Genomic DNA, 11198 nt, shown 5'->3' on the forward strand with positions numbered 1-11198 from the left:
GGTGTGAGGAGACGCGTCCCGCCGCCCTCAAAACCGGCCCAGCCTTCTGCAAAAATAAACACAAAATTTACACACGTTAACATGCGACCTTGCTTTCCCCAGCTTGGCTGTCTGCAAACGCCTAAAATCAATGAAAACAGAGAGTTCAGTTGTATTTAATCAGACTTTAATTCATGCCGACGCTGACAGAACCTGCTTGACTCAGCCCCGCTCCTTGATCGCGGGTTTGGGAACGGGGCATGGTTTCTTTGGGGAGCTTTGGGGTTTTTTTCGGTGTCACTAGGTGTCACTGTCGGCTCGTGGTTCTCCTCCAAGTGCTTAAAATCGTTTTAGCTTTTATTTCCTGCGAGCTCCTGTTGGGAGCGCTGCTAAGCCGTGCCCGCAGTCCTGCAACAAGGACTGGGGCGCAGGTGAATAAATGCTACCTCAGGAGTGATATTTTACTTGCATCTTCACACTAACAGCAAAAAGAGTAGCCATTAACGTAATAATAGCGCTATGTGTCCTCTTTTTGTAAGGTTTCAGTGGAAAGTCATAGTGTAGGAGCATCAGCTTGAGCTCAACCATTTCTGCCCATGCTAACCTAATGTGGCATTTATTATAAATGCAGGAACTGGACAAAAAATATCTACTTTCAACCTTAACGTGGGCTATCAATTTCCATTTTAAAAATAAAAATGTAAGGGAGGATGGAAATACGTGTTTTTTTGTTTTAATAAATTTCACGTTAAAATTAGAGTGGTTGGAAATGTTTCCCCCCTGCTTTCTCGCACTTAAAAGTTAAATTTCAGCTGATCTGTTTAAAAGCTGTCCTTGCTCAACTCAAGCCGAGGTCAGTGCATGGGTTTACCAGCAAACACAGACGTGTGTGAGGGGGAAATGCTTGTGTTTGTATTGGCATTTTGGGAAGGAAAATGGGTTAGAGGAAACCACATTGTGATGGCTTCTGCTGCTTGAAAGCTGCTGTTACTTTTTGACAACAGGAGTCTTGTCAGGAGGTTTCCATTTTTTATTTATTTTTTAATCAATTTCCTGGAAAACACGGAAAACCAAGCACAACAGAAAGGATGGATAGCCCATCTTCAGAGCTGTGGGACAAGAAGCCACCAAGGCATCGCTGCCCACCTCAAAAAACAAGGTGATGCCAAACCCTGCCATCCCCACCCAGTCCCATTTCTTTTTTAAAACACGCTATTTTTATTAAGAAACAGAGCAAATAAATAACACTTAACAAGAAAAAAAAAAAAAAAAAAGATATTTCTATAAATAATAAAAGAGTAAAGTGATATACAGTGTTGGGGGTCAGGAGGAGGCACGATGAATTATCCTGAGCTCGCGGCACCCTGGGACTGCAAGGTGACAGCCAGAGCGCTTAGCTGCTGCTGGTGTGGACCCAAAGAATTACTAAAACAGACAGGAAAGCCCAAATAATTGTTTATCACCAGCCCCTCGGAGCCCTTCCACCCACCACACAGCAGCACAGGGTTGCAGATGTGCTCGCCAAGCGCTCCAGGTGCTGCTTCCCCCAGCACCGTGGTGTGTAACGAGGAGAGCAGAGAGCAGCCGCCGTCTGGGCCAGGATCAGCACATCTGGCCGAGGGGCAGGGGGCCGTCTGAAGCAGCAGAGGTGTTGGAAAGCTGTGGTTTTGTAACAGCCCCCGATCCCCACACCTCAGCAAGCCGGGGGAGCGCCTTGTTCCCTGCTGCGGCAGCGTGCACGCACCGTGGGGAAGGAAGGCAGTGTTGGAAAGCTGAGAGACCAACGTGGGGTTTGGGAAGGCAAAATGAAGGCAAAAATACAGCAAGGCACAAGACAGGAGGCACTTCTGCTCCAGGGGTAGACCCAGGCCCTGTTCATCATACTGCAAGGATAATATATGAACGGAAATACGAATAAAGATAATACAGGTGGGAGCAAAGGACTTAACAGCTTTTGCTTTTTTTTTTGTTGTGATCTCAGTATCAAACATGGGAATCCAGATATCCAGGAGAAACGACCAGGGCTGGTTCTCCTCCCAGCACAGGTTTCCCCTCTTAGGAGCACACGGTCACCTGCAACACCCTGTGTGCAAATGCCTTCACAGACACCACCCGATCGTCACCCCAGCCTCTCTTAACGGGAACTGTTTGTGCTCCCTGGCACTTCAACAGCAAACGAGATCACACACACGCCTTGCCACAACCATGGCACCAGCATTGCAGCTGGCCTGGCGATGAGCCCCAGGAACAATGGGGTCTCTGCACTTGGGGGGGGGGCAAGCTGCATTTCTCTCAGACTGAGAGATTTAAGTCTAGCTTGGACCAAACAAGCACAAAATTGCTTGTACCTCCCATCGGGCAGGCACATCTGCAAAAAAACAAGTGGCAGCTGAATCCCACCAGCTGCTCAAAGCTCGACGTCTACTGTGTCCTCCTCGTGGTCCTTGGTGTCCGTCGTGTTGGCGGAGGTGGGCTGCATCACCCCAAACTGTGCCAGCTTCGCCTTCTTCTGCTCCATGCTCTGCTTCCTCCATTTGATCCTCCGGTTCTGGAACCAGACCTTCACCTAGCAGGGAAACGGCACAAGAGCTCAGCACGAGGTTTTCAGAAATACACAGGGGAGAGCAGAAAAAACTTTAGATCCAGTGTCACGCGAGGATTTCTACTGCAATAAATTGTCTCCGGAGGATCTTAACAATCAACATTAGTCCTCCCCAGCTCGAATTCCCGAGCAAACAGCTTCGTGCGCCTAAATGTTTTTGTTCTTAACAAAAATAAGTAATAAAAAGGATCGTCCCCGGCTGCCCCGTCTCTTACCTGCGTCTCCGTGAGATGCAGAGTTGCGGCCAAGTCGACCCGCTCCGTGCCCACCATGTATTGCTGCTTGAGGAACTCCTGCTCCAGCCGCTCCAGCTGCTCTGGTTTGAAGACCGTGCGGACCCTCTTCATCTTGCAGGGACCCCCGGACCTCCAGGGCCCAGCGGGGCCCAGGGGATCGGTCCCTACGCAGTGAGACAACTCCAGACCTGCAAAAAACGGGGATGGAAGCGATTTGCATGGTCCAGGCCATTCCTCCAGCCCTGTGTACGTGCCATGCCCAGCTTGCTTTTGCTCCAGCTGAAACCCCGCAGCACACTGCACCGAAGGGGATCACGAGGAAGTAGCACTAAAAGCAAAGCAGAAATGTCCCCACAGACAGATACAACCTAGAACAGCCCTGGACATGCAGCCAGACCCGAAGAAATCAGGCAGCACTCAATATGAGCGGGGTTTGACCCTTTTACAGGATCCCTGTAAGATGATAAAATCCATCTTTATGAGCTGCACAGAGAGCTGCTCTCAGAGCAGGTCCTCACCTCCTCATCCCCATCCCTCAGCAGGGTGAAGGAGCCACAACTTTCCTCATCTGCAGAGGCATCAGTGGGATTTCTTTGCGTCTAGCACGGCCCCCAGCCTAGTTGTGGCCTGACGATAACAATAATTACCTAATTAACACACAATACAGCACTGCCACCACGGGATCTGCTGGCACCAGCCTCAGAGCAGCGCTGCTTTTGGTCCTAAATCTCATCCCGATCCTGACTCCCACACATCCCCATGAACAGGAGCATGGCTGTGACCCCCAGCCCTGTCCCCCAAGGACCTCCCGTGAGCCAGATGTCCCCAGTGTCACCCCCAGGACTGCAGAGACCTCGGTCAAGGACCAAGCAAAGGGGGCAGCTGCTGTCAAGGTAGGAAACTTCACATCCAGGGTGCTGGAGTTATGGCACACACATTGCTGGGGGCTTTGCAAAGAAGGGTGTAAAGCATTGAGGGATGGTCAAGTCCCTGAGATGCTGGATCGGGGACCTCTGCTCCTCCTCGGAGCCCCAGAAGGGCTCCAGGCAGTGGGGTCTGCACACACAGGTGAGCCAACGGTGCCAGAACACCCCCAGGTATCAAAATACACTCGTGAAGGTGCTAAGAACCTGGTAAGCTACATCTGATGCTACAGCAGAATCTGTCCTGCCAACATTTAGGCACACTTTAAGGATGAGAACCCACTTTTAAAGCCAAGCGTGTGCAGGATCAGGGCAGTAACACTCAAATCTGTGTTTTTTGAAACCTCAGCCCCCAAATAAAGAGACCTGGTGGGGATATCGGCTCTGCTCTGAGCAGGAGCTGGGTTTGGCAGCCCGTGGGCAGCATCACCAGGGTACAACAGCAGCTTCGGAGGTGTAACAGGTCTTGGAAAGCCAACAACTCCTTTGTCTTTCAGGGTCATGCTGTACAGAACGACGCTGACTCCTCTCCTGTAATGACTGACACGTTCCCCAGCCACAAACGGGCACCTTGACCTCGTTCATCTCATTAATTGATTAATTGGCAGGAAGTTCTGTGTCTGTGTAAGGATTTGTGCCAGCTCAACAACCCCAACTGCACTTAGGATATTTTCAGCGTTCAAATAATTTCACCGGTCACACTTTTTCCCTATTTTGGTACTTGGGATAGCAGTGAGTGTGACTTCAAGCACGAAATACTTTGTGGGAATAGTTTTACAAACTGTTCAACTATATTTTCATATTTGTATATGTAATATGATTAACTATATTTTCTTATCTGTATATTTGATAGAATACATCGAGTAACACACATAGTTATAAAGATGCCGCCTGGTAAAAGAAACAATATGTTAAATAGTTAGGCTAAGAAGTTAAAAAAAAGATCCAGGTAGCAAATATTTTTGGTGTCTGAATATCGTAGCTGTCAGGATCAGGCTAGAGGTCCCGGTACAGGTAAAACTCTGTGCTTGGCTGCAGGTTTTGCCTGTGCAATATGAAGAATCACGCCCTGAATGCTGAAAATTTCAAGAAAAAGAAGGGGGCAGCTATCCTGCAGAGAGGCACTGCCTGTAAATTACTGATTCTGCCCCAAACTTGCCGCTCCCCTCCCTGAGAACACCGCGTGGTGTTAGCATCATCCATAACCACAGCATAAATTTACCCACAGCCATCAACAGCAACAAAAACATTTCATCAGGTGCTCTGGCACTAGGAACACAACCAGTTGTGGGGGCCAGGTGCTGCAAAACTTCAGCCAGCAGCCCCAAAATGGTCCCAAAACGATCCCAAAATGGTCCCAAAGCGGTCCCAAAGTGGTCCCAAAGCGGTCCCAAAGCCCAGGGTGGCTGCGGGAGATGCAGGACCCGGGGCTTTGGGGAGCACAGCAAGGCACCAAGCGTTGTGCTGCCGTTTTTAGTGGGTGGAAATTAAAAAAAAAAATCACTTCCATCAACTGAAGCAGCCCTGGAATGGGGCTAGGGGTAGCCAAGGGGACTGTCCCCTGCCCCAAAGCGACCGGGAGGGACTAAATCCCACCGGGGGCTGGCTTCACCCCACTCAGTTATTGTCGGGGGTCACACGGCTGATAATTACCGAGTGAGAAGGGGGGAAAATAATTATTAGGGATTTTTTCCTCTCCCCCCTTTCTTTACTCCAGCCCAGCCCTTTTAACCCGGGGGTCAGCCGAGGGGCTGCAGGCGATGAAACCGCGGCCGCAATTTTGGCAAAAGGGCAATTTGGGGGCCAACCACCCCCCCGAAAAGGGGCTGGGGAGCAGGGAACCCCCCCCCCGGACCCTCGCGGATCCCCTCTCACCTGCGCCGCTGCCTCCCCAGCTCCAGCCCCAGCCCCAACCCCAACCCCAAGCCCCCGGCAGCGCCCCCGGCCCCGGCCAGCGCGGGGGCTGCGGGCAGGGGGCGGCGGGGCCGGGCCGGGGGGGGGCGGCGAGGATCGCTTCGATGTGGAAGGGGGTCCCGGGGGTCTTGGGGGGCGGCATGGCCCGAGCTCGTTGCCGCCAGCCGGCCCGAGGGGTTTATATGGGGCGGCGGGGAAGGGGCGCGCTCCCGTATGCAAAACGGGGGGCGGGGGGCTGCCCCACAACGCCGGACACCCCCCCCTCCGTCTGGGCTCAACGCCCCCCAAAGCTCTCCTCCCTCAGTAACACCCCCCCCCAAAATCCCTCCTCCCGAAATAACAGCCCCCACAACAGCCCTGATCCCAAATAACAGCCCCCAAAATCCCTTCTCCCGAAATAGCAGCCCCCCCAATAGCCCTGATCCCAAATAACAGCCCCCAAAAAACCTTCCTCCCGAAATAACAGCCCCCCCAATAGCCCTGATCCCCAAATAACAGCCCCCAAAACCCCTTCTCCCCAAATAATCGCCCCCCAAAACTCCTCCTCCCGAAATAACAGCCCCCCCAACCTCTCCTTTTGAAATAACACCCCCCGACACCCCTTCTCCCCAAATAATCACCCCCCAAAACCCCTTCTCCCGAAATAACACCCACCCTAAAACCCTAAAACATCTCCTCCCGAAATAACACCCCCCTAAAAACATCTCCTCCCGAAATAACAGCCCCAAAAAAACCTTTCTTCCAAAGTAACACACCCCAAAACCCCTCCTCATGAAATAAAAGCCCCCCCAAACCCCTCCTTCCAGAATAACACCCCCCCAAAACCCCTCCTCCCCAAATAACAGCTCTCTGACCACCCTCCTCCTGAAATAACACCCCCCAAAATCCCTCCTTCCATACTAACCCTCCCCGACAACCCTCGTTCCAAAATCTCACCCCAAAAACACCCTCCCCTTTGAAATTATCCCCCCAACACCCCGCCTTCCATCATACCAGCACCCTTTTTCACCCCTTTTTCTCCACCAGCACCCCTCCTTCCACCGCCACCCACCCCATTCCCCACGGACACCCCACAGACACGGTCCCCATCCCACACCTCGCCCCGTGGCACCCCAAATCCGCACCCACGCGTGTCAGCAGAGCATCACCCCCTGCACACCAGGCTGGGGGGGTGTTTGGGGCTGTGCACCCCCCTGGGACACGGGAAAACCATCTTTGAACAGTGGTGTGACCGTGTTTTGGGGTCTGGTGTGGGTGGCACCCCCGTATGACACCCCTGGGGCCGATGGAAACCCGCAGCCGGCGTGGATGCCTCCACGAGCACAGGATTCCCACCCAAAATTCATTTTCTGGTGCACAAACGCAGAGAAATCCCCAGAACTGAGCGATCGGGTTATAAACAGGGAGCCAAAATCCCCCATAATAATAACCCCGCACCGAACATCTCCGTGTGCTCAGCCCGCCGCAAACCCTGCCCCAAACAGGGGATCCCTGCAGGTTGCTCACGCTTTGAACTTTCTTTTCATCGCCCAAGCCAGGGAAAATAGACCTCCCCAGAAAGGAGCAGCTCGGTGTTTTGAGCAATTGGGGCATTTCAAGGCAATTTTGGGGCTGCCTCAGCATGATTCCCCTGCTGGCGTGGCAGCACCCCGGCGATGGCTACCGGGAGGGACAAAGGAATCCCTCAGGTTTGCCTTTGAAACACTTTTTTTGTTGTTGTTGTTTTTTTTTTTTTCCTTTTTCCTGCCCGTTTTAGCATCCTGCCTTCCACGGCAGCTCCGAAACGGGTGAATAAATACAGCTGCTGCTTTATGGCCCCCTGTCCAAACACGCGGCCCCTAATTGAAATCACACCTCCAAAGCTGGGCGAGCGCCGAAACCTCTCCCCCCAAACCCCCCCAAAAAAAAAAAAGCTCCCCCGAGGAAAAGGTGCGAGGGATTTGTCCAGGTTGAAACGTGGATCCAAACACGCTCATCCACCACTTTTCCTGCCCATTTTTTATATCAGGAGACTGCGAAATCCCTTAATTATTATTATTATTTTTAATTATTATTATTGTTTTTAATTATTATTATTTTTTTCTCCTTCTAGGGAGCCAGGAGCGCCACAATTTTGCTCCCCGTGGGAAGAGAGGGGAGAGAGGCGGCGGCCGTCGACGTTTCTGCCCTGCAGGTGTTGGGATGGGCAGAGGGGGGGAGGCAGGACAGACCCCAAAAAAAGGAGCTCCCATTAGCGCTGTGTGCTCAGCTTAATGCATTCCGCTTAAAAAGCTGGAGATTTTCACCCGCTGGTAACGACTTGGGAAATGTAGCACCCAGCAGCCAGGCCGAGCAGGTTGAGCCTCCCCGGCCCCCCCCCCGCCATCCTCAGGACCTTCTGCAGGGGGAGATGAAAGGACGGACCCTGATCCCCTTTTATTTATTTTTTGATTTTGGGGGGTGTTTTCTTCTTTTTTTTTTTCTTTTTCCTTTTTTTTTTTTCCTTTTTTTTTTTTTTCAGGAGCGCAGAAAATCAAAGGGGAGGGGGAGCTCCTGAAGGAAGGAGGGGGGGGGGGGAGGAAAAAAATCCCAACAACAAAACAACAACAAGAAATAAAAAAAAAAAGCCCCCAGCCCTTTGTAAACATCCCCCCTGAGCAAAGGGAAGGGGGTGAAAAGCATTTCCTGATAACTCCATTAAAGAATGAGGCTGCATTAACATTCCAAGTACCTCGACAAGAGATGAAAGTGGGGAACTTGAGCTCAGCCTCTCCTTGCTCCAGATGTTATTATGGGCTCCCTGAAAGGTTTTTTTATTTCTTTTTTTTTGCGCAGAGACAAAGATGTTGCCTACTTCAAACGGGGCTAATTGATGCTAATGACTATCAGATAGAGTGGGGGCCCTCGTTCCCCCCTGCCAAGGGGAAAGAGAGAGCGCATTTTACAATCCCCCCATAGAAAACGCCCCACTCTTCAAACCGGCTCGCTGCTTTGGGGGATTTTTTGTCTCTCCTCGGCTGCTGCTTTCTCTCCTCCTCCTCTCCCAACTCGTTTTTTTTTTTTTTTTCTGTCCCCCCCCCATCCCCTTTCTCCCTGGCACCCCGCCGCTCTCGCTTGTTGGCCCATGAGAAATTTCGCACCTCGCCTCTGCCGGGCACCCTGCTCGAGCCTCGAGCCTTCCCGGTGGGCGAAATTTCCCCCAAACCCACAGCAGCCCCATGTGAAAACGTGAGCGAGGTTCGGGGCATTCGTAATCCTACATCGAGGGGGAGAAAATCGTCCCGAGCATCCTCTGGGGCAGGGCCTGGCGGGGAGAAGAGGAGCTCGTGATTCTTGCTTTAAAACACCCAAAATCGGCTTCGAAACGGGGTGCTGAGCGCCAGCTTTACCCCCCTGCTGGATTTTTGCAGCTGTGATCCCCTCCAGGATCCCCCAAAAAAGCAAATATCCCGGATAGGGACGCGGTGATGCCCGCAGAAAGGCGGTGGGGAATGTCCCCAAACGGGGGACCCTTGGAGCTGGTGGCTCCCCCATCCCAAAACGGATCCTTGTGGGGAAAGGAGAGCTGGCCTTCATCCACGCTGCACAAATAACCGAGGGATTGGTCCAGTCCTGACAAAAATCTAGAGAAGTTCCTCGGGCCGGGTGCTATTTGCACCGTGCATCACCAGGGGTGGCTGCTGGCTGCGGGGCAAAGCTGCTCGCCCCCCAGTTTGCTCCACTGGCCACTGGCCGGGTTGTGAGAGCCCCATGAAAGCAGCAGAAACCGAGCCTACAAAAAGGGGATGCTCCTTTTTTGGGGGGGGGTGGGAGGCAAAGGGCAGCATCCTCCTGCCCCAGACAGGCAATCCACAACCCAGCCGGCCCGCAGACGCTGGCCCCGGCGGCATTGTCAGGTTAATTTGGGGTAATGGGCTGCAAAGCACCTCAGCCCCATCCAGCTCTCATTAGCACTTGATAATGTCAAGCATCCTGAGGAATTGCTTCTCCCCGAGCCTCTCCCCGGGGGCTTTCCGTGCTCCGGCACCGGGCTGCAGCAGGTCCTGTCCCCCCAAAAAATGAGGGGTAGAGTAAATCTTGCCCCAAAATTGCGGGATACTGCCCCAAATTGCGGGTTCTGCCCCAAAAAGCTGTGGGATGGAGCCCTGGGGGGCTGCAGCAGGCTGGCTGCTGAGTGGCGGGGGGACCCCAAAACGCTCGCCACAACTCGCCACCAGCTCGCCACGGAGCTGCGAGGCCGAGGAGCATCCCCAAGCCCCGCATTCCGAATTAATTGGGAATTAGGAAACCGAGGCAGCCCTGGGACAGTCCCGAGCTCGCCATCAGCCCGCTGCTCCCTTCAATTATCTTCTCTCCCCTCCATTGTTCTCTCCTAATGAGGAGGCTAATGACCAAAGGATGGTTCATAAGTGGTTCCCAGACTCTCCTTGCCCAGGGCAAACACCGGCCACAATAGGATCACAAATTGTAGGGAGAAGCCCCGGCTGATCACATCAGAAACGGTGCGGGGATTTATCTCTCGGCCTTAACAATAACAGTATGTTCTTAATCGCCTCTCCAAAGGGACAGCTAGCGGGGGATCTGCCCGGCCTCATCATTAAAAGCTGGCAGCATCTTTGCTAGCGCTGCCCCTTTGTTCGTCTTGCATTATCCCGATGCTCCGGCCCCGTTAATTCCCCTCCATCTTATTAAATCAAGAGAGAGGGAGCGGGGGCAGGATGGGGGCGGCGCGGGGGTCGCATCCTGCTGGGATGCTTCGGCACTCGGGGGGCACCTCATCCGCCTGCCAGTCCCAAATCTCCCACGTTTCCCCTATTTCTTCCATCCCACCCCATCGGGACGGACCTGATTGAATGCAAGCGAGTTTTATAATAAAATCAGCCCCCCTTACCCCCAAACCCGTTCCCCATGAACCATTTGCAGAGGGTGGGGATGTCGCCGCGCATCGAGGGCTGTGCCCATGTCACCTTGCCTGAGCAGGGGGTGGGAAGGGGAGAAAACCCCAAAGACTGGTACCAGGGAGCCCCCAGGAGCTGCTTAAGTGGTCCCTCCACTGAGCTCTGCTCTGCAGAAGGAAAAATGGGGGGTCAAAATAATTAGGATAGAAAGTTGTTCTCCTGAAAGCCAAAGAGGGGTTGCCCACATCAGAATCCTCCTGGGAACGTCCCCACAAATTGCCCCGGGATCCTCCTTGCAGGGGAATTCGGGCTCGGGGCTCTGTACCCATTCCCATGACCGACAGCGCAGTTTTCTTCAATTTTTTATTTTATTTTTTTGTTTTTCTCTTTTCCCCAGCTGCTCGTTTCACCAACACAAACCAAAGAGGTTCCTCGGAGCCCTGTGGCACGGAGCAGAGCGAAGCAGGGGACGGAGCTGCTCCGGATCAGGGCCAGTGGCACCAGCAGCCGCCCCATGGCAAACCCAGCCGGTTCCCTTAGGACTGCGACCCCTAAACTCAGAGATTTGGGACCCTGCGGCTGCGTTTCCAGGCAGGTCACCCCATTTTCACCCTGTTTTCATGCACCAGCCAGGTGCTGATTGCCAGCTGGGGGTGTAACACCAAGA

The 11198-nt window shown here is 53.1% G+C and overlaps 1 protein-coding gene across 1 annotated transcript; it reads right to left on the minus strand.

The window, feature by feature from the left end:
* Nucleotides 1-2386: 2386 nt before the first annotated feature.
* On the minus strand, nt 2387-5796 carry LOC116488473 (homeobox protein not2-like). The gene is made up of 3 exons (XM_032186028.1): nt 5628-5796; nt 2797-3005; nt 2387-2545 (listed from the first exon to the last, which is right to left on the minus strand). Exons 1-3 carry the CDS (start codon nt 5794-5796, stop codon nt 2387-2389), a joined length of 537 nt encoding a protein of 178 aa, XP_032041919.1.
* Nucleotides 5797-11198: the final 5402 nt, after the last annotated feature.

Source organism: Aythya fuligula, chromosome 4, assembly GCF_009819795.1.
Source record: "Aythya fuligula isolate bAytFul2 chromosome 4, bAytFul2.pri, whole genome shotgun sequence".
NCBI classification, from domain to species: Eukaryota; Metazoa; Chordata; class Aves; order Anseriformes; family Anatidae; genus Aythya; species Aythya fuligula.